Source organism: Globicephala melas, chromosome 6 (assembly GCF_963455315.2).
Source record: "Globicephala melas chromosome 6, mGloMel1.2, whole genome shotgun sequence".
NCBI classification, from domain to species: domain Eukaryota; kingdom Metazoa; phylum Chordata; class Mammalia; order Artiodactyla; family Delphinidae; genus Globicephala; species Globicephala melas.
Window position 1 is genome coordinate 10,352,005 of NC_083319.1, and position 23,837 is coordinate 10,375,841.

Here is a 23,837-nt window from a genome sequence, read left to right on the forward strand (position 1 = left end):
CCACCAGGGAAGCCCAGTAGTTCTTTTTATCTCCTTTTTTCTCATTTAATTATAATATTTACTATTTTGTTTCTAATTATAAAAGTAATAACATGCTTGGTATAGAAAGTGCAGAAAAATATAAAGCAGAAAATTAAAACTAAACGCTCATAATCCTTTGTCTCAGGGAGAACTCATATTCACTTTTTTGTATATTGGTATAGAAGGTGTTTAAATACAGTAAGTGTCTTTTCCTTGGGTTAGTGGTTCTATTGGATGGAAGGGTAAGGTTTTTATTTTTTTATCTGGGAGGCCTTTTCCAACCCCCTTTAGTCTGGGTTGTTTCTGAGCTCTCGTAATAGCCTGTACTTTCCCTCTTAAAGCTTTGATCACAATGTACAGTATAGACCTTCAACAGACCATGAATTTGATGAAGGTCTGCATTTTGTCTTACTTAATTTTGTCTTCAGAGCCCAATATGGTGTTTCAGTGGGTGTTTGTTGAATGCATGAGTGATTGGGAAAGATGGAGCTAAACCAGTTTTCCCTGTCTCTGTGGTGACCCTTTCCTTGTGCTCTAATTATGCCTCCATTTCCCCAATCCTGTGGAACACATAAATTGCCATGCAGTGAATCTGTATATGATCTTTGTTTATTGCTGGTTGCTTTTTAATAGTTAGATGTTACTCTTTGGAATATTGCTTGCCTTGATGTGTGATGAATACTTTTAATTCTTTGGTCACTTTTTTTTTAATAAGTTAATTACTTTCTATTATATTGATGGATTGTTTTATGTTTTAGATGATTCTCTCTAAATATTGCAACACAGGGACTATTAGATAGAGCTAACTGCCACCACCTTTTGAGTTTTTTCAGAAGAGGCTCCTTATTAAAAAATATATAATTTCAAGGTTTGTGCAAGGCACTTTTCTCCTGTCATCAGTGCCTCAAGATGGAATTAGAAGATTAAAAAAATAAAATGCTTCATTCATTTAATAAGTATCTGCCATATTTATTCACATAGTTTTCCCCACACTTGCTATTTCACTATGAAATGAAGAGGGTAAAGGGATGCGTAGGAGTACCATATAACTATCTGCTTTCATTTCCTAAACAGTGGTGACTTGCCTGCAGTCAGCTGACAGTGGCAATGATCTCTGGAGTCTCAATCCTTACCGGTTCTCCTTGGGCAGCCCCTCAGAGTGCTCCTTCTGTAGGAGACTGCTTTAGGCAGTGCTGTTGGCATGTTTGTGAGAAGGAGGGGGAGATGATTTTCAAGCCTTGGAGAGTGGGAATTGATTATATTTAGGATAACTTTAGTGAAAGAAGGTGTTGATGTTTAAAGTAGAGGCCTTTGAGTCAGACAGACATGGCTTTGAGTCCCGGCTCTTCACTTTGGTTATGAGATCTTGAGCAGATGACTGTAGTCTTATAAGCTTTAGTTTTATCATTTTTATTATGAGGGTAATGATAGAACCCTCCCTCTTATAGTGATTGTGAAAATTAAATGAGATAACTTAGGCAAACGTTTAGCAGAGTTTATTTAGCTCTAAATAAATGCTAGTTTTTGTTATAATAATAGGTATTATTATTAGGGCTCCTATAGCATCCATCTTTGGCCTCATGTGACCTTGTAATAGACTTGAGTAATAGAAATGGGTCTGATTATAAAACTTAGGTCCTTTCTAATGTACTGTGCTGCATTTCTAAAGCACTTTATAGTTTGCAAAGTACATTCACATTTGTCATTTCATTGAATCTTTGTATCTTTAGATATTGTGATTCCTATAGCCCCTCAGCTCCAGTTCTTCAGAAGAAGGAGGAGGAATAAACAGAAATAAGGAGAGCAGTGACAGCAATTAGGGGTTCTGAAAATGAGGTTGAGAAGAGAGTGGTAAGAGGGCTATAAACCCACTCCAGAAAGATTGCCACTGTTTTAGTTTTAACCTTTTGACTGCCTGACAGGATCAAAACACTAGCTGTTTAGAGACATCTTTTCTAGTCCTTGGAGTTACTACTTCCAAGCTGAAAAATACACGCGCACGTGCTCGTGTGTGTGTGTGTGCGCGCGCGCACGCATGTGGATGCATGAGAGGGATAGGGAGCGAGCATTATGTAGGAGAATTACTTTTTTATTATTTGCTTTATAACGTAGACAACTCAGTAAAAAAAAAAAAAAACAGAAAAAAACCCCAGTGGATCTAATATTAGATGCTGGGTTATTTGAGAAGTGGAATCTCTCTAAAAATGTTTTTTAAACTGATTTTATGTATTTCCTTACCCTAGTTCTGATATTTTTTCCCACCTTATTAGATCGATAGAATTCTGTATAGAGTGTTAAGGAACCACTTGATTGCTCAAGTCCCTCCATCTCCATCTGCTATCAGGAAACAGACCCATAGAAAAGGGCAAGTGAGATGGATGGAAGAAACTAACATTTATTGAGTTCCTACCATGTGTCCCAGTAGGCATTTGACTCATTCATGCATTCATTCTGTAGTTCAACAGATTTTTTTTGGAGAGTCTTCTGTGCGCAAGGCACAGTGCTAGCCATTGTGTATAGAGCAGTAAACAAAGCAGACGTTATTATGATTCCCCTCATGGAAGCTCAGAGGCTAGTGGGGAAGGCATACACTGAAGATGTACATAAATAAATATATAATATCAAATTGTTAAGTGCTCCGAAGGAAATGAACAGCATATGTGTGAGAGGATAACTGTGGAAGGGTCTTCTTTCTATAGGATTATCAGTGGAGGTTTCTCTGAGGAGGGGTCATATGAGCTCAGCCTTGAATAACAACAATAATAATAATCCTCACAAGAGTCAGTCCTCTGATAGATAGCACGTCCTATTATTATCATTTTATGTATGAGGACATGGAAGAGCAGAGAGTTAAGTAATCTGCCCGAGGCCACATAATAGAGGATGCAAAAGTCATGAGAAAGAGCCTTCTAGATACGTGAATCTAGCAGTAGCACTTGCTATGGCCTTAAAAGAGGAAGAAGCAGGCAAGGTACACACATTCAGGGCACTTCTAGAAGGCTGGTGTAGCTGAAGCACGGGGTTGGGGGGTGGGGGTAGAGTGGCAGTAGATGATGTTGGAGGGCTAGGCAGGGGTCAGATCACGCAGCACTTTGTTGCACACTGCATGGAATTTGGATTTTATTCAAAGTATCATAGGAGCCACTCACTGAAGGAATTTCAACAGGAGTGTAACATGATCAAATTTGATGCTGCAGTTTGGTATCCACAGATTCAACAAACTGTGGATCCTATAGTACTGTAGCCCATATCAAGTGAAAAAAATTCACGTGGAAGTGCACCCTCGCAGTTCAAACCTGTGTTGTTCAAGGGTCCACAGTATTTTTCATCTGTTGGCAATACACGAGGGAAGGACAGGAGCTGAAGGTCAAGAGGTGAGGTTCATGGGAAGTTTGAGGAGAGAAGCAAAAGTATGCGCTAGTGATCTCAGGTGGGGTGCAGGTTGGATCAAGAGATATAATAGGCTTGCTATACAGTGTTGAGTGTCTGTTTGAGGTTTATCATCATGAATTTAAAGTAAAATCAATCTGTACAGTTACATGATTTTTCTCCAGTGATGTTTAGCTGGGCAATGCAGAGGGTTGGGTTCATACAAGATTGGGGTTCTGTGAATTGTGTCCAGTGGAGGAAGAGAGTATAAAAACTGTATTTGCAAAGGAACGATTATAATGGCTCATGTAATCTGGAGGGTGGTATTGGGAAATAAGGGTGACTGAAAGATAATTAAAAGGTGGTGGTTCAACAGATTATAGGTTGGAGAATTTGAGGGACTATTTGAACAGATGAAGTAGAGGTATATTGAAGTGTATTCAGATTTTAACCCTGTGGTCTAGTGGTTAGGATTCGGCGCTTTGACTGCCATGGCCTGGGTTCAATCCCTGGTCCAGGAACTGAGATCCTGCAAGCCGCATGGTGCAGCCAAAATTTAAAAATAAATAAACAAAAGTAAAATTACAAAAAAAAGTGTATTCAGTGAGTGGATGTTCTAACTTGAGATTTTGGAGTTAGTGCAGATCTCTGGTGTACCCACCACAATAAGTGATTTGAGGTGGTGGATGAAAAGGCACTGGGGATGATGTGGTCTAGGGATTGAGACACTTGCGTATTGGACAGATTGTTCTTTTAGATGAAATTGCCAGGAATGGTGACAGGAATTGGGGTGGGAAAGACTATGAGCCAAGAGCTCAGGCCTTCAGTGAGGGAGGAGAATGACCAAAGAAAGGGTGGTGGGTAACAGAAAAGGAGAGGGAGAGGATGGTGTAGTTGGATGGCTTGGGTCTCAAAGGAACAGGGGTTTTTGTAAGAAAGGAGAATTAATAGTTTGGAAGTAGCAGGAACAAGAATACCTACTCCACCTCCTGGCCTTAAGGATTTGGGGGTTAAAAAGAACAAAGCAAAACAGTCTTCTGGACAGCAGAGGAAGTAGTATCCTTATGATCAGCAGGTTTCAATTAAGGCAAAAAGGTGGAGGGAATGTTTTTTAAAAAGAAGTAATGATGGGGCTTCTCTGGTGGCGCAGTGGTTGAGAGTCTGCCTGCCAATGCAGGGGACACGGGTTTGTGCCCCGGTCCAGGAAGATCCCACATGCCGCGGAGTGGCTGGGCCTGTGAGCCATGGCCGCTGAGCCTGCGCGTCCGGAGCCTGTGCTCCGCAACGGGGGAGGCCACAACAGTGAGAGGCCCGCGTACGGCAAAAAAAAAAAAAAGTAATGATGTATGGAAGTTTGCTGATTAGTGCAGGAGTTCCAGAGGAGAGTGGAGGGTTTGGGAGGGAGGAGAAAGAGGTGTGTGGGAGGGATTAGGGACATGTAGATCAGTGTGAGTATGGTTATTAGGGCAGTAATAAGACCAGAGACCCTTGAACTTCAGTTCAGATGAGTGAAGTAACAGATGTACTGCGTAATGGAATTAGCCCCCCATCGTCTCTGAGAAGGCAAGCCCCTGGTTCCAGTACTGCTAAATGCTTCCTTGGAGAATATGGCAGCTTATCCCAAGGTCTCAAGGAGTGATATGGCAGTTTTCAGGGAGGGCAGTTTATGCCAAGGTCTGATGATGACTTTTCCAAGGTCACACTGAATAAGTAACAAAGCAAATCTCCTGATACCAAACGTTAGGTCTGCTCACCACTCTGATTTGTTTATTTTAGTCGTAGTGCTCATTTACCTTACTGCTGGCAGAGCTGGATCCATTAGAACATTAGAAAATTAAAAATTAAAGAAGAAGAAAAAAAACCCTTAAAACTAGACAATGTTTCCACTTTGGGACCACCCCAGGCTCATACGCTGGTATGTGCAAAAAGGATGAGAACACAGGCCCTGTGCGAAAAGGATGAGAACACAGGCCCTGGAGGGCAGTCGTTGTAGCTCAGTAGGGTCTGCATGACCGGAACTGTGTGCTTTACCCTCATGCATGTGCTCTGTCCACAGGGTCATGTAGGCACAACAGCAACCAAGAAGATCGATGTCTACCTCCCCCTGCACTCAAGCCAGGACAGACTGCTGCCAATGACCGTGGTGACAATGGCCAGCGCCAGGGTACAGGATCTGATCGGGCTCATCTGTTGGCAGTACACAAGCGAAGGACGGGAGCCGAAGCTCAAGTAATCCTCCCTCTTTTTGGCTGCTCTAGTCTCTGGCTGTCTCCTGGCCACCCATGCTGCATTCTGGGCCCGGTCAGTCTTTCTAGGCTTTGGCCTGGGAGCCAGACGTCCACACTGATCCAGGTCAGGTTGCTCACCAGATCTTGGGCCTGTGTAACTCAGGCTTATCTCAGAGAGTTTGCTTGCAAACAGACTGATAAATTTGTGAATCCAGACATGAGGAAATGCATTTTAGCAGGATCCAAACCCTTTTATGATGCTTGCTGATAAAAGGAGCATGGGCAGTAGTGGAGGGAACTAGTGTTTGTTGAGCACCAGTCATGAGTTGGGCATGGTGCTGGGCACTTCATACCTGATTTCTCATTTAATTCTCCCGCTTCCTGTGAGGTGAGCATCATGATCCTCATTTTGCAGAGGAGGAAGCTCAGGATCAGAGAGTTGTTATTTGCTGAAGTTTACACCAGTGGGAGATGACAGAGTCAGAATTTGTTTTCCAGTCTGCTTGATGCCAAGATTATTACTTTATTTCCTTTTGGTCTGAATTACAGTTTTCTTTGTTATCAGTCAGTGATCAATTTTTCTCTCAATTACTAGACTCTATTCCTCATTAAACTATTATATTAAAAACGTAGTGCTTGAAAGTAGAATCTCTATATCTGTACATCATAACTTGAACTTTAAAGTGGTTTGCTGCATTAGTTCTCCCATATTTGAATTTCTTATCTGACAGGCATCCTCTCCTAGTTTTATGTGCCCTTCCCAGCAGTAGGGTTTGGGATACAGCTAAATGTAGTGGATGCCTTCATTTTGGAAATGGATTCTCATGGAGGCTTTCTCTTCTCACATTTTGAGTTAGAATGGTCCAGTCTGTTAGATGTGTGTGTGTGTGTTTCCTTTAGGTACATTAAATTTGTACTTAAAATTATTCTTTCAGGTTCTCATTGACATTGCCCTCCACTTTGCCTGAAAAAATTGTGGATATGAAGATAATCCTTATTGCTCCTATGGCAATAGAAAGCCTTTTCAACCAGGATACCATGTAGGCTCAAAAAGGGTTGAGTCTGCAGCTGTGCTCAAGGCTGAGCTATGGTGTTGTCCCTTTTCAGCGTGAAGTGGAAGCAAGCAAGTGCTAGTTACCTGATGTATGTTGTCTGAGTTAATCCTTAGAACACTGCTTGATGCAGGAACCAAAACCAAGAGAGGCAAAGGAGCTTGCCCAGGGTTACACAGCAAGTAATAGGAGTTGAACTGTGACATACATTTTACAGATGAGGAAACTAAAGTGTAGAGAGGCTAAGTAACTTTTCTAAATTACACAGTAAGTGGTAGAACTGGTATTTAATCCCAGGATTTTCTTTTTAATTGAATGAACGATTATTTAACTTCTGTAGTGCTTTACAATTTCCAAAAGTTTCACACACGTGATTTCATATAATTCCATATCCCTTTTTTCTCCCTTCCCCTATATTGCCCCTCCTTCCCTCTCCCCACTGATAACGTTTTTTCTCTATATCTGTAAGTTTGCTTCTTTTTTGCTTTATTCACTAGTTTGTTGTAGTTTTTAGATTCCACGTATAAGTGATAGCATATAGTATTTGTCTTTCTCTGACTTATTTCACTTAGCATAATGCCCTCCAAATCCATCCATGTTGCTGCCAGTGGCACAATTTTACTCTTTTTTATGGCTGAGTAGTATTCCATTGTGCATATATATACCACATCTTCTTTATTCATTCATCTGTTGATGGACACTTAAGTTGTATCCATGTCTTGGTAGGTGTAAATTGTGCTGCTTTGAACACTGGAGCACATGTATCTTTTCGAATTAGTGTTTTGTTATTTTTCGGATATATACCCAGGAGTGGAATTGCTGAATCATATGGTAGTTCTATTTTTAGGTTTTTGAGAAACCTCCATACTGTTTTCCACAGTGGCTGCACCAATTTACATTCCCACCAACAGTGTAGGAGGGTTCCCTTTTCTCCACATCCTCGTCAACATTTGTTATTTGTTAAACCCAGGAATTTCTGGCTCAGGAGCCCCACTCTTCACTATTACTTTATAGTCCTTACCATGGAACTCTGTTATAGGTGATATTAAAATATTTATTGAGTTCATGCTTAGTACAGGCACTGTGCTAGATCTGGAAATACAGGAGTGAAAAAGGCAGTTTATGCCATCAAGGAGGTTATTGTCAAAGGTAATAATAATAGACAATAATAACACAATACACTAGGCAATGATAATACAATACTATAATAATCCAATACAGTAGCACGCAAAATCCTGAGAAGCTCTGACCCCATACTTGGTGGTGAGACTGGAGTCATGAAAAGCAACCTTGCTTAAGCGACACCTAAACTGAAACCTGAAGGAGTAGGAAAAGGTGATGCAGAGAAGTTGAGAGGAGGGTGCTCTAAACAGAGGGAAAAGCACGGACTTGTGGTTATGATGACCCTTTAAGTTCATGCTTTAAATTCTATATTCTGCTTCAAATGCATAGTAATGATAAATGGAGTATGTTGTTGACATACTTGTATTTTTTTTAATTTTTTTTTTTTTGCGGTACGCAGGCCTCTCACCGCCGCGGCCTCTCCCGTTGCGGAGCACAGGCTTCGGACGCGCAGGCCCAGCGGCCATGGCCCATGGGCCCAGCCGCTCCGCGGCATGTGGGATCCTCCCGGACCGGGGCACGAACCCGTGTCCCCTGCATCGGCAGGCGGACCCTCAAGCACTGCGCCACCAGGGAAGCCCTATACTTGTATTTTAGTAACCAGTTAACTGTGGACTAGGAACAGAACCAAGTTCAGAAATAGGCAGAGTGTGCTGGGAGTTGATTCTTTCAGAGCATTACTTCTAAAGGAACATGCTGTGAATGAGTTTACCAGTATGTGAAATACTGATTTTTCTCAGGCTTCAGGGCAACTAGGTGGTCTGAGGGTAGTCAGAGCCTCCAGCCATCATTTCTGGGTACGGAACAGAGTCATCCATCTATCTGTGTGCCGTACAGATGCTGTTATTTTCTAAGTATCCCAAGATGTCAAAAAAAGTGGGAAACACTGCTTGAGGGTATAGGGACCAAAGGAACTTCATGCCTGGATGGGGACTAGACGAAGTCTCACTGCTGGAAACTAGGAGCTGGGGTGGGATTGTCCTGCCTATGAAAAGAAACTGAACAAAGCTGCCTGGGTCTGTGGCTCGTTTCAAGTTTTGTTTCTGGGGTGGCAGGGGAATAAGATAGCAGTGTGACCAGGACCTGGCCACGATGTGACTGGGTTTATGATATCCCTAGTGTCCCTAGTATCACCGAAGGATAGGAACCCTGAGCTGCCAGTGTAAGACCTGGCTCTAGACTGGAGGCCTCTGCTTTGATGAAGACGGAAGACAGTGGCATTAGACAGGGAGGCGTGAGAGAGGAAGAAAGGGAGAGAGAAAAAGAGAGGAAGCATTCCTATTCAAGAAGAGCTAGCAAATTAAAATTCCAAAGCAAACCAGTACAACTAGTACTAAGAAAGAAAGACAATAATCCGGAGAAAAATTCACACCCAACAAAATTATAATAAAGCAATCTGAAAATAAATTTCAAATAAACATATTTAAATTCATCAAAATGATGAAGGAATAACACCCATGGGTAAACTTCTAGGAAATTGTGAAACAAAACTGAGCAGATGAGAATCAAGAGGTGGATTTAGAAAAGAACCAATTAAAAGTTCTGGAAATATAAAATGCAGTTATGAAATTTAAAAAAAAAATAGTATGTTGGATAAGCTTTAGACTGGGCCCAGTTAAAGAGGAAATGAATTGAAAGATAGTACTAATGAATTCAACTCAGGATGCAACACAAAGATACAAAGAGATACAAAGAAGGAAAGGTAAGTTAAGAGACATGGGGGAAAGATAGAGAGCCTCCCATATGTGAAGCAAAGAATAGAGGGAACAGCAGGGAAACAATATTTGAAGAGCTAATGCCAGAGAATTTCCCGGAATTGAAGGCAGATAAGAATGAGTCTTCGTATTAAAAGCACATACAAATTAAGTGGTGCAAGGATAGACTTTTCAACAAATGATGCTGGGCAGTTGGACATCCATAAGCCAAAAAAATAAACTACAACCTAAACCACATGCCTTGTATAAAATTAACTCAAAGTGAAATTGCAACTTAAATGTAAAATGTAAAACCATAGAACTTTTAGAAGAAAACAAAGGAAAACATCTTTGGGACTGAGGGCTAGATGAAGAGTTCTTATACATGACACTAAAAGCATGATCCACAGTAGAAAAAAAAAAAGATAAATTGGACTTCATCAAAATTTAAAACCTTTGTTTTACAAAAGATCCTTGGGGCTTCCCTGGTGGCGCAGTGGTTAAGAATCCACCTGCCAATGCAGGGGACACAGGTTTGAGCCCTGGTCTGGGAAGATCCCACATGCTGTGGAGCAGCTAAGCCCATGTGCCACAACTACTGAGCCTGCGCTCTAGAGCCCGCAATCCACGAATACTGAGCCCATGTGCCACAAATACTGAAGCCTGCGCATGCCTGGAGCCCATGCTCCGCAACAAGAGAAGCTACTGCAATGAGAAGCCCGCACACCTCAACGAAGAGTAGCCCCCGCTTGCCACAAGTAGAGAAAGCCCACGCGCAGCAAGGAAGACCCAACACAGCCAAAAATAAATAAATTAAATAAATTTTAAAAAATCTTTTTTTAATTAGAAAAAAGAAAAAAAGAATCTTATTTCCTTCTCAGTCCAAAAGCTGTCAAGCAGACATTCTGCCATCTCCTTTCCCATGGGTGAGAGTCTTCAGCTCCACCTGGCAAAAGGGGGTTGGGGAGGAGGGTGGCAGTGAGTCAAACAGTAGAATTTAAGGCAAAAACAATATCAATAGGGATATTTTGGTAAACTACATAATGAAAAAAGGAATAGTCCACCAAGATAATATAATAATTCTGACTGTGTATGCATCTAGCAACATTGTCTCAGAATATTTTAAGGTAATTTTAAGGAGCATCCTTGACTGATCCACAGTCAGAATAGGAAATTTCAATACCTACTATCAGAAACTGATAAACAAAGCAGACCAAAGATTAGTAAAGCTAAGGAAGATTGAAACAATTTAATTACCAATTCTGAACCCCCCAAATAGAGATTATTTCTTGTACTAGTTTGTAAACCTTTGAAGTTGAGTGTATCTTATTAAGATTTATATTCCTGAGTGTACCTAGCATGCTGACATTTTAAAACAGTTGCTCTGTAAGTATATGTTGAATTACAAAATTACGTTGACTCCAAAGAAGCCATGGTCTTTTGAAATTTTTTTCACCTCTTATGTGATAGTGGATTTCTCAGTTCTGTTTGATATAAGACAGTCTATAAAGTAAATACCTGGGATCTCTTCCTGTCAGGAAGTGAAGTACAGGTTTATTTTCTTTCTAGCTTGTTTGTACTTAAGTGTTGGAATAGATCCTTACTTGATCTTTTCCAGTGGGTTGGCCCTGTGGAAGAGCTCTTCATTCACAGTGGGGCAAATTGCTAGATGAATGGGAGAGCTTTCCTTTATTTTCAAGAAAATTATTTATTTGAGAAGGTTGTTCTCCTGTCTCTGTGCCTTGAAAAATGTCTATGGAAGTAGGCTGTGGCCTCTGGGAAGGAATGGAGAATTGGCTGGAATTCTTGGCTTCCTTGACTCACACTTGTTAATTCTTGAGCAGGATTGAAGTGTGGTATTTAAGATAATTTCCTGCTTATTTTGTTGCACTGATTTTGGAGGAAACTAAAATCTATTTGGAAGAAGCTAAATGAAATCATTTCAGTCTCTAGGTAGTTGAATATGTAAATTTTGACTTTGTTACGTAGATTTATGTTTACTGAATGTTGACCAGAAAATGTGCCCTATAAAATTTATGCTTAGAGATTTATCTATATTTGGGAGGCCTACTGTATAATAATGTTTTATAAATATTCTACAGATTCTGGAAAAATTATTCTCTATAGGTTACAGAATTCAATATATACTTATTAAATCAGCATTTTTAATTACTATTATGTTCTTAACAGTTTTTGACTATTTTTAGTCCATGAATGATTCAGAGAAATGAATTAAGTTTCCTGTGTGTGTATGTGATTTTTCTGCTGAGATTTCAGCGGTTTCCACTTTATATATATATATATATATATATATATATATACACATACATATATCAGTGCACAAAAAGATTCATGCATTTCATATCTTTATGTACCTTTTTCAATGTAAAACAGTCCAATTTGTTTTATTTATGTATTGTGCCCTGCCTTTTTCTTTATTTCAGTAACAATGAGCTATTTTTTCCACTGTTCTTCTTTGTACTTCTCCAGTGTATCTTTGTTCAGCCTTTTACCTTTGCCATTTTGTTTTAGCTATGTTGAATACCTTTGTGAGGTTTTTCCTTTTTGGCCCATTCAAGTCACTGTCTTTTCATAGGGAAGTTTATCTTACTAACATTTATTATAACTACTGACATGTTGGTTTCATGTTAGTCTACTTGTTTTTTTTTTTTAATTATTAATTAATTTATTTTGGCTGTGTTGGGTCTTCGTTTCTGTGAAAGGGCTTTCTCTGGTTGTGGCAAGCGGGGGCCACTCTTCAGCGCGGTGCGCGGGCCTCTCACTGTTGCAGCCTCTCTTGTTGCGGAGCACAGGCTCCAGCCGCGCAGGCTCAGTAGTTGTGGCTCACGGGCCCAGTCGCTTCGTGGCATGTGGAATCTTCCCAGACCAGGGCTCGAACCCGTGTCCCCTGCATTAGCAGGCAGATTCTCAATCACTGCGCCACCAGGGAAGCCCAGTCTACTTGTTTTAAGCTTTGTTTTTTATGCTTTCTTTGTTTTCTTTATTTTCTATTTCGAATTTTTTTACAGTTCTAAAGCCGGTTACCTTTAAATCTCTTTAATAGACTTTATTTTTTAGGGCAGTTTTAGATTTACAGAAAAATTGCCCAGAAATTATAAAGTTCCCACATTATCTCCTTCCTGCCTCTCATTTTTCCCTATTAGTGGCATCTTGCACTAGTGTGGTACATTTGTTACAATTGTTGAACATATGCTGATACATTATGATTAAAGTCAGCAGTTTACATTAGGTACACTTTGTGTATTGTACAATTCTAATTATTGTATCATACAGAATGGTTTCACCAGCCTAAAAATGCCCTGTGTTCTATTTATTCATCCCACTCCTCTCACCTCTGGCAACCACTCATCTTTTTACTGTCTCTGTAGTTTTGCATTTTCCATAATGTAGGCTACTTGGAATCATTCCATATGTAGCCTTTTCAGACTGGCTTCTTTCACTTAGCAGTATGTGTTTAAGGTTCCTTCATGTCTTTTTCTGGCTTGATAGCTCATATTTCATATGGTGACTAATACTCCATTCTATGGATATACCACAGTTTTTCCATTCACCTACTGAAGGATAGCTTGGTTGCTTCTACTTTTTTTTTTTTAACATCTTTATTGGAGTATAATTGCTTTACAATGGTGTGTTAGTTTCTGCTTTATAACAAAGTGAATCAGCTATACATATAAATATATCCCCATATCTCCTCCCTCTTGCATCTCCCTCCCACCCTCCCTATTCCACCCCTTTAGATGGTCACAAAGCACCGAGCTGATCTCCCTGTGCTATGCAGCTGCTTCCCACTAGCTATCTATTTTACATTTGGTAGTATATATGTGTCCATGCCAGTCTCTAACTTCGTCCCAGCTTACCCTTTCCCCTCTGCGTGTCCTCAAGTCCATTTTCTACGTCTGCATCTTTATTCCTGTCCTGCCCTTAGATTCTTTAGAACCATTTTTTTTTATTCCATGTATATATGTTAGCATACGGTATTTGTTTTTCTCTTTCTGACTTACTTCACTCTGTATGACAGACTCTAGGTCCATCCACCTCACTACAAATAACTCAATTTCATTTCTTTTTATGGCTGAGTCATATTCCATTGTATATATGTGGCACATCTTCTTTATCCATTCATCTGTCGATCGACACTTAGGTTGCTTCCATGTCCTGTTGTAAATAGTGCTGCTGTTGTAAATAGTGCTGCAAAGATCCATTCATCTGTCGATCGACACTTAGGTTGCTTCCATGTCCTGTTGTAAATAGTGCTGCTGTTGTAAATAGTGCTGCAAAGAACATTGTGGTACATGACTCTTTTTGAATTATGGTTTTCTCAGGGTATATGCCCAGTAGTGGGATTGCTGGGTCGTATGGTGGTTCTATTTTTAGTTTTTTAAGGAACCTCCATACTGTTCTCCATAGTGGCTGTATCAATTTACATTCCCACCAACAGTTCAAGAGGGTTCCCTTTTCTCCACACCCGCTCCAGCATTTACTGTTTGTAGATTTTTTGATGATGGCCATTCTGGCCATTCTGACTGGTGTGAGGTGATATCTCATTGTAGTTTTGATTTACATTTCTCTAATGATTAGTGATGTTGAGCATTTTTTCATGTATTTGTTGGCAATCTGTATATCTTCTTTGGAGAAATGTCTATTTAGATCTTCTGCTCATTTTTGGATTTGGTTGTTTGTTTTTTTGATATTGAGCTGCATGAGCTGCTTGTCACTGTTGGAGATTAATCCTTTGTCAGTTGCTTCATTTGCAAATATTTTCTCCCATTCTGAGGGTTGTCTTTTCTCTTGTTTATGATTTCCTATGCTGTGCAAATCTTTGAAGTTTCATTAGGTCCCATTTGTTTATTTTTGTTTTTATTTCCATTTCTCTAGGAGGTGGGTCAAAAAGGATCTTGCTGTGATTTATGTCATAGAGTGTTGTGCCAAATGTTTTCCTCTAAGAGTTTTATAGTGTCTGGCCTTACATTTAGGTCTTTAATCCATTTTGAGTTTATTTTTGTGTGTGGTGTTAGGGAGTGTTCTAATTTCATTCTTTTACATGTAGCTGTCCAGTTTTCCCAGCACCACTTATTGAAGAGGCTGTCTTTTCTCCATTGTATAGTCTTGCCTCCTTTATCAAAAATAAGGTGACCATATGTGTGTGGGTTTATCTATGGGCTTTCTATCCTGTTCCATTGATTTATTTCTGTTTTTGTACCAATACCATACTGTCTTCATTACTGTAGTGTTGTAGTATAGTCTGAAGTCAGGGAGCCTGATTCCTCCAGCTCCGTTTTTCTTTCTCAAGATTGCTATGGTTATTCGGGGTCTTTTGTGTTTCCATACAAATTGTGAAATGTTTTCTTCTAGTTCTGTGAAAAATGCCATTGGTAGTTTGATAGGGATTGCGCTGAATCTGTAGATTGCTTTGGGTAGTATAGTCATTTACACAGTGTTGATTCTTCCAATCCAAGAACATGGTATATCTCTCCATCTGTTTGTATCATCTTTAATTTCTTTCATCAGTGTTTTGTAGTTTTCTGCATACAGGTCTTTTTTCTCCTTAGGTAGGTTTATTCCTAGCTGTTTTATTCTTTTTGTTGCATTGGTAAATGGGACTGTTTCCTTAATTCCTCTTTCACATTTTTCATCCTTAATGTATAGGAATGCAAGAGATTTCTGTGCATTAATTTTGTATCCTGCTATTTTACCAGATTCATTGATTAGCTCTAGTAGTTTTCTGGTAGCATCTTTGGGATTCTCTATGTACAGGATCATGTCATCTGCAAACAGTGACAGCTTTACTTCTTTTCTGATTTGGATTCCTTTTATTTCTTTTTCTTCTCTGATTGCTGTGGCTAAAACTTCCAAAACTATGTTGAATAAGAGTGGTGAGAGTGCACAACCTTGTCTTGTTCCTGATCTTAGTGGAAATGATTTCAGTTTTCCACCACTGAGAACGATGTTGGCTGTGGGTCTGTCATATATGGCCTTTATTATGTTGAGGTAAGTTCCCTCTGTGCCTACTTTCTGCAGAGTTTTTATCATAAATGGGTGTTGAATTTTGTCGAAAGCTTTTTCTGCATCTATTGAGATGATCATATGGTTTTCCTACTTCAGTTTGTTAGTATGGTGTATCACATTGATTGATTTACGTATATTGAAGAATCCTTGCATTCCTGGGATAAACCCCACTTGTTCATGGTGTATGATCTTTTAATGTGATGTTGGATTCTGTTTGCTAGTATTTTGTTGAGGAGTTTTGCATCTATGTTTATCAGTGATATTGGCCTGTAGTTTTCTTTCTTTGTGACATCTCTGTCTCGTTTTGGTATCAGGGTGATGGTGGCCTCATAGAATGAGTTTGGGAGTGTTCTTCCCTCTGCTATATACTGAAAGAGTTTGAGAAGGATAGGTGTTAGCTCTTCTCTAAATGTTTGATAGAATTCGCCTGTGAATCCATCTGGTCCTGGGCTTTTGTTTGTTGGAAGATTTTTAATCACAGTATCAATTTTCAGTGCTTGTGATTGGTCTGCTTATATTTTCTATTTCTTCCTGGTTTAGTCTCAGACGGTTGTGCTTTTCTAAGAATTTGTCCATTTTATTGGCATAGAGTTGCTTGTAGTAAATCTCTCATGATCCTTTGTATTTCTGCAGTGTCAGTTATTACTTCTTTTTCATTTCTAATTCTGTTGATTTGAGTGTTCTCCCTTTTTTTCTTGATGAGTCAAGCAAGCAGTTTATCAATTTTGTTTATCTTCTCAAAGAACCAGCTTTTAGTTTTATTGATCTTTGCTATTGTTTCCTTCATTTCTTTTTCATTTATTTCTGATCTGATCTTTATGATTTCTTTCCTTCTGCTAACTTTGGGGGGTTTTTTTGTTCTTTCTCTAATTGCTTTAGGTGTAAGGTTAGGTTGTTTATTTGAGATGTTTCTTATTTCTTTAGGTAGGATTGTATTGCTATAAACTTCCCTCTTAGAACTGCTTTTGCTGCATCCCATAGGTTTTGGGTCATCATGTTTTCATTGTCATTTGTTTCTAGGTATTTTTTGATTTCCTCTTTGATTTCTTCAGTGATCTCTTGGTTATTAAGTAGTGTATTGTTTAGCCTCCATGTGTTTGTATTTTTTACAGATTTTTTCCTGTAATTGGTATCTAGTCTCACAGCATTGTGGTCAGAAAAGATACTTGATACGATTTCAGTTTTCTTACATTTACCAAGGCTTGGTTTGTGACCCAAGGTATGATCTATCTTGGAGAACATTCCATGAGCACTTGAGAAGAAAGTGTATTCTGTTGTTTTTGGATGGGATGTCCTATAAATATCAATTAAGTCCATCTTGTTTAATGTATCATTTAAAGCTTGTGTTTCCTTATTTATTTTCATTTTGGATGATCTGTCTATTGGTGAAAGTGGGGTGTTAAAGTCCCCTTCTATGATTGTGTTACTGTCAGTTTCCCCTTTTATGGCTGTTAGCATTTGCCTTATGTATTGAGGTGCTCCTATGTTGGGTGCATAAATATTTACAGTTGTTATATCTTCTTCTTGGATTGATCCCTTGATCATTATGTAGTGTCCTTCTTTGTTTCTTGTAATAGTCTTTATTTTAAAATCTATTTTGTCTGACATGAGAATTGCTACTCCAGCTTTCTTTTTCAGTTCCATTTCATGGCATATCTTTTTCCATCCCCTCACTTTCAGCTTGTATATGTCCCTAGGTCTGAAGTGGCTCTCTTGTAGACAGCATATATATGGGGCTTGTTTTTGTACCCATTCAGCCAGTCTGTGTCTTTTGGTTGGAGCATTTAATCCATTTACATTTAAGGTAGTTATTGATATGTATGTTCCTATTACCATTTTCTTAATTGTTTTGGGTTTGTTATTGTAGGTCTTTTCCTTCTCTTGTGTTTACTGCCTAGAGAAGTTCCTTTAGCATTTGTTGTAAAGCTGGTTTGGTGGTGCTGAATTCTCTTAGCTTTTGCTTGTCTGTAAACATTTTAATTTCCTTGTTGAATCTGAATGAGATCCTTGCTGGGTAGGGTAATCTTTGTTGTAGGTTTTTCCCTTTCATCACTTTAAATGTGTCCTTCCACTCCCTTCTGGCTTGCAGAGTTTCTGCTGAAAGATCAGCTGTTAACCTTATGGGCATTCCCTTGTATGTTATTTGTTGTTTTTCCCTTGCTGTTTTTATTATTTTTTCTTTGTATTTAATTTTCAGTAGTTTGATTAATATGTGTCTTGGTATGTTTTTCCTAGGGTTTACCCTGTATGGGACTCTCTGTCCTTCCTGGAGTTGGGTGACTGTTTCCTTTCCCATGTTAGGGAAGTTTTCAACTATAATCTCTTCAAATATTTTCTCAGAACCTTTCTTTTTCTCTTCTTCTCTGGGACCCCTATAATTCGAATGTTGGTGTGTTTAACGTTGTCCCAGAGGTCTCTAAGACTGTCCTCAAATCTTTTCATTCTTTTTTCTTTATTCTGCTCTGCAGTAGTTATTTCCACTATTTTATCTTCCAGGTCACTTATCCGTTCTTCAGCCTCAGTTATTCTGCTATGGATTCCTTCTAGAAAATTTTTAATTTCATTTATTGTGTTGGTCATCATGGTTTGTTCACTTTTTAGTTCTTCTAGGTCCTTGTTAAACGTTTCTTGTATTTTGTCCATTTTGTTTCCAAGATTTTGGATCATCTTTACTATCATTACTCTGAATTCTTTTTCAGGTAGACTGCCTATTTCCTTTTGTTTGGTCTGGTGGGTTTTTACCTTGCTCCTTCACCTGCTGTGTGTTTCTCTATCTTCTTATTTTGCTTAACTTACTGTGTTTGGGGTCTCTTTTTCGCAGGCTGCACACGTTCGTAGTTTCCGTTGTTTTTGGTGTCTGCTCATGTTTTTATTCTCTTAACAGCATTTTTGGCAGAGCTGAAGTTTTTAATGTTAATGAACTCCAGCTTACCAATTTTTTTACATAGATTGTGCTTTTGGTGTTATAGCTAAAAAGTCATCACCAAACCTAAAGTTACCTACTTTTTCTCCTATGTTATTTTCTAGAAGTGTCATAGTTTTGTGCTTTACATTTAGGTTTCTGATCCACTTAGAGTTGATTTTTGTGAAGTGTGTAAGGTTTGTGTCTAGATTTCTTTCTTCTTTTTTTCTTTTTTTCTTCTTCTTAATATCCAGTTGAAAAAACCATCCTTTCTCCATTGAGTTGTCTTTGCTCCTTTGTCAAAGATCAGTTGACTATATTTGTGTGCATCTATTTCTGACCTGTAAGATTTTTTAAAACATTCCTTAATTTATATTTCTCCACCAGATTCAAGAGTGAAACACTATCTTTTTAGGGTCACCCATTTGTAAAAGAGAAAAAAATAAAATTCAGTGAGGTTTTACCCTGTCAAGAACTTGAGATGGGAGGTATGCACTTGTTCTTGACAGAAAACCACATTTATTTTACTTCATAGATAATTTAAGGGATTTTTAAGAATAATTTTGACTAGTCTTAATTTTTTTAAAATAAATTTTTATTTATTTTATTATTATTTTTTTTGGCTGCATTGGGTCTTTGTTGCTGCACACGGGCTTTCTCTAGTTGCAGTGAGCGGGGGCTACTCTTCATTGTGGTGTGCGGGCTTCTCATTGAGGTGGCTTCTCTTGTTGCGGAGCGCGGACTCTAGGTGCGCAGGCTTCAGTAGTTGTGGCACGAGGGCTTAGTAGTTGTGGAGCACGGCCTTCGTTGCTCTGCCGCGTGTGGGATCTTCCTGGACTAGGGCTCGAGCCCTTGTCCTGTGCCTTGGCAGGCGGATTCTTAACCACTATGCCACCAGGGAAGCCCTGACTAGTCCTAATTTTTATGCAGAGATTTCAGTCGTGTGTTGTGACTCCATTGTACACTAGAATAGCCATTCCTTGCCTTCTTCTTTTCAGGTGTCCCTTAGACATTCAACGTATTTCACTGGTCTCTTATTTACTATTGCTCTTCATTAGGCTACTGACAGGTGAAGTACTGATACTAAAAACCTGAAGAATTTTGCTGTGTTATACAAAGCTGGTGTAGTATACTTTGGAGATTATCACAGTGCTCAGTGAGTGGAAGTTTATGGCTATAGAGCAGTGCTGTCCAAATGAAATGCAATGCAATCATTTCACACCTGTTAGAATGACTGTCATCAAAAAGGCAAGATATAACAAGTGTTGGTGAGGACGTGGAGAAAAGGGAACCCTTGTGCACTGTTGGTAGGAATGGAAATTGATACAGGCACTATGGAAAGCAGTATGGAGGTTCCTCAATAAATTAAAAATAGAACTGCCATATGATCCAGCAATCCCACTTCTGGGTATGTATCCATAGGAAATGCAAACAGGATCACAAAGAGATACCTGCACTCCCACGTTCATTGCAGCATTATTCACGATAGCCAAGATATGGAAACAACCTAACTGTTCATATATGGATGAATGGATAAAGATGATAATGGTGTATATATACACACAATGGAATATTACTCAGCCATGAGAAAGAAGGAAATCCTGCTATTTTCAACAACATAGATGGACCTTGAGGACATGATGCTAAGTAAGATAAGTTAGACAGGGAAAGACAAATACTGTATGATATCACTTATATGTGGAATCTAAAAAAGCGGACACATAGAAACAGAGATTAGAATGGTGGTTACCAGGGCCTAGGGTGTGGGGGAAATGGGGAGATGTTGGTCAGAGGTTATAAACTTTCAGTTATAAGTTCTTGGGAACAGAGTACAGCACATTTGAAAAGTTGCTTAGGTTGCCAAATGTTCTCACCATGATGGAGGTATTGGCTAATACTACTTGGTAGTAATCATTTGGTAATACGTAAGTGTATCGTATCAACACCTTAAACCTGTACAATGCTATATGTGAATTATATTTTAATAAAGCCGGAAAAAATGTATAATACAAGCTACAAATGTAAGCCACATTTACAATTTTAAATTTTCTAGTAATCACATATTTAAACATTTCCAAAAAGCAAGTGAAATTAATTTTCATAATATATTTAACCCATTATATCCTAAATATTATCACTTCAACATGTAATTGATATAAAAATTATTATTGAGATTTTTAATGTTCTTTTTTTTTTGGTCACGTATTAAAATCCAGTGTTTATTTGCTATTTACAGCACATCTCAATTCAGACTAGGACTCAGTAGCCACATGTTTGGAAAGTGCAGCTGTAGAGTATGCCAACACATGATACAGCCATGCAGTGGATTTCACTGTGGATTCACTTCATTCTCATAGAGCCCTTGGGAAACTTGGTGGACCGCCTAGATAGTTGAGGTTTATCTCATTCAGTATCGAGGTTTCTTTATTTTTGTAATATTTCATAGATGCTCACCAACATGTGTTAACATTTTCCTCTGCCTTCTTAATCAGTATGTAACACAGTGGTTAAGAGTGTGGGATTCAAAGTCATAGTCTGGGTTTGCATTCTGGCACTAACCATTAGGGTGATCTTGGATGAATTACTTCAGCCGATGTATTCCATTTTTCTCATGTGTAAAATGAGGATAGAAACTTCCTATCAGGGTGGTTATGAAAATAAAATGAGAAAATACATGGCACGTGCTCAGTAAATGTTTGTTTCTGTTGCTGCTAAATACTGTAACTCCAGCAGCTACTACTGCAATGAATACTTGTATTAGTTCAGCAATAGTAGCATAATTTAGCCCTTTCTTGATGAGTCAATTAATGGTACCATGCTATGATACAGTGATGCCCTTGTGGGCTTATGAAAGTATCTAGGAACTTTTGACTTTACATTATACGTTTTCTGACAACTTAGCAATTTGAATTCTTTATACTCCCCACACCGCCACCCCCACCCCACCCCCCTTTTTTTTTTTTTGCTGTCTGCATGCCTGCCACTGTCTACTCTCCTTCCATTTCTAGGTTGTTGCTTCTAATTTATACTCCTTAGAGTCTTCATTGAGAACCGTTTACCTAAATAATACAGCCTAAGGTGCCCTTCCCATCTGACCCCCAGCTATGCTCCCGTACATTCTAACGCATCGCATTCTTTAACTGGCAGCTTCTTGACACGCACCATGTCTGCTTTTGCTGTTTCCTTAGAAATGCGTTTCTCACTCTTCTTTTGATATCCTGCTTAATCTCAAAGACTTAAGTCCCTCATCATTTCTTCATTCAGCAAATATTTATGGAGTTCCAGGCCCTGGGTATCGAGGATAAAATGGAGAACAAGAGAAATGCAATTGCTGCTCTCAAAAAATTTACAGTTTGGTGGGGAAGAAGAAATTATCAAGTGTAATAGCACTTTGTAACTGGCTCATTTCACTTATCATTTGTATTCATTCATGCATTCAGTAAATATTTATTGAGTGTTTGCTACGTACCAGGCATTTTGCTGGGTGTACAGTGGTGAGGGGAACAAGACATAGTTTCTCTTTCATGAATTCTACAACCTAGTGAGGGAAATGGGCAAATAATTAAGCCAAATAATGTTTGCTTAGAAGCTGAGTTAAGTGCTCTGCGGGGAAGGAATGCCATTTGTGAGAGCCTCACCTGGGAACCAGGGAGGAATTCCCTCAGAAAGTGATGCCAGGGGCATTTGGCAAGGGAAGGCTCCTGGCAGATGGAACTGTGTGGCAGTGATGCTGTGGCAGGAGGAAGCATGCTGTGGTCAGGGAACTTAAAGACATAGCAATAGAAACTGTCCAAAAAGGAGCTCAGACAGAACAATATAAAGGTCTTGCTTCTACCTAAAAATTAGTGGACATTTTCTCCCTAAAACTTTACCAGGAAATTTAGATTTAACTATTCCTGTCTGAGGTTGCTGTGGCTTGACAAACGTTATGATGTTATTTATCAGTTCTACTTTCCATTTATGGGGGGGTGTGTTTTAGAGAAAAGGAAATCTTGGGAGTCTTAAAAATCTTTTCTCTGACTTCAAAGAGATGAACTTCTGAGCTGCAACCATCAGGATCTTTCTCTTGCTAATGCCTGACACACTCTTAATATTGCTTGTCACCAAAATAAGCAGCAGAGATCATGTAATGAGCATTCTGGACATTTCAGAATCATGCATTCTTTTATTTTTCATTTAAAAAACAATAAGCATTAATCTGTCTTGTGTTCATACTTTAGTGTGTTTTGTATTTTCTGAAGATAAGAATGAACATGTCAGATCACATTTGGTAGAAATCTGGGATGCTTCCTGGAATGCTCCTGAATTTTCATATATGAATTAAATACCATCTATTTATGGGCTATAGGCTTCTGTCTCTTCATAAAAGCCATACTGGCCTTTGAACATAAAATGAATATTGGTCAACAATTCAATGCAATAAATTTTTCTAATGAAGAAATTTAGCTTTATTTGATGATATATGAATAAGGGAAATTCAGTTAATTGTACTCATTAAAGCTTTGGAGATCTATATATCTCCCCCAAAAGGATCTCTCTTTGGCAGCAGGCTCCATTTTGCATCCACTCATTTCTTAAACTTCCAGTCCTCTTACAAGCTCCATGGTACCTAAAAGGGCCTGCTCCTTCCATGCCAACCCAACTCTAAAATTAAGCCTCTTCTTGTGGATCCAGTTGTCCTGTACTTGTTTGTTACCGTTTTGATCATTCTTCTCTCTCTGGTAGTGACTCACAAACAGGACTTTTAGGTTCCTCTGTCTCATTGCTATCCACCATGCTTCTGTTAGATAGTTAATTCTGCTTCTGTGTAATCAGAAGCTTAAAAGTGGTAGAAGAAATTTTGGCAAAATGAGAAACCTTCTTCATGCCAGGCACTGTGCAGTTAATTATGTCATTTAATCCTTATAAGACCCTTATGCAGTAGTTATGGTTATTTCTTCCATAATTCCAGAACCTAGTAGAGAAAATGAGCACACTTCCCAATCAGACAGGCCATGCTCAGAGTCTCTAGGACAAGTGATTTTCTCTGTGTAGTGGGGTGAGAGATTTCCCAGACTTCTTTGTACTGTTCCATATTTCTAAATTGTCTACAGTAAGAATGTATTAATATTACACTTATCAAAAATTTAATTAAATATTTTATAAAGAAAGGAAAATGAAAGTTATACATACATATTATGGGACATCTGGAAAGTATAGAAATTTAGAAAGAAAAAAGTGCTCATTGCTTTAATGTAAATATAATCTTTATGAACTTTTTGGTCCCTTTTCTTCTAGTCTTTTTATATGTATGTAATTGAACATTTTTATATAGTTGTAATAATTTCTTATTGTTTTCTCCATAAAAAACTGAGATGCCAGTACTCATATATTGGTGAACTGTAAGAATGCCTCTTTCATTTTCACTTTTTCCTGGGCCTTC

General features: G+C 38.7%; 1 protein-coding gene across 2 annotated transcripts in view; it reads left to right on the top strand.

Annotated features, from left to right (window-relative positions):
* Nucleotides 1–23,837, top strand: part of MAPKAP1 (MAPK associated protein 1) — a 231,140-nt gene that overhangs the window by 94,187 nt on the left and 113,116 nt on the right. For both annotated transcript variants that reach the window (XM_060300435.1, XM_060300436.1), the window contains exon 6: nucleotides 5,447–5,619. In XM_060300435.1, the coding sequence (XP_060156418.1) occupies nucleotides 5,447–5,619 (173 nt within the window). The remainder of the gene's footprint in view (nucleotides 1–5,446; nucleotides 5,620–23,837) is intronic.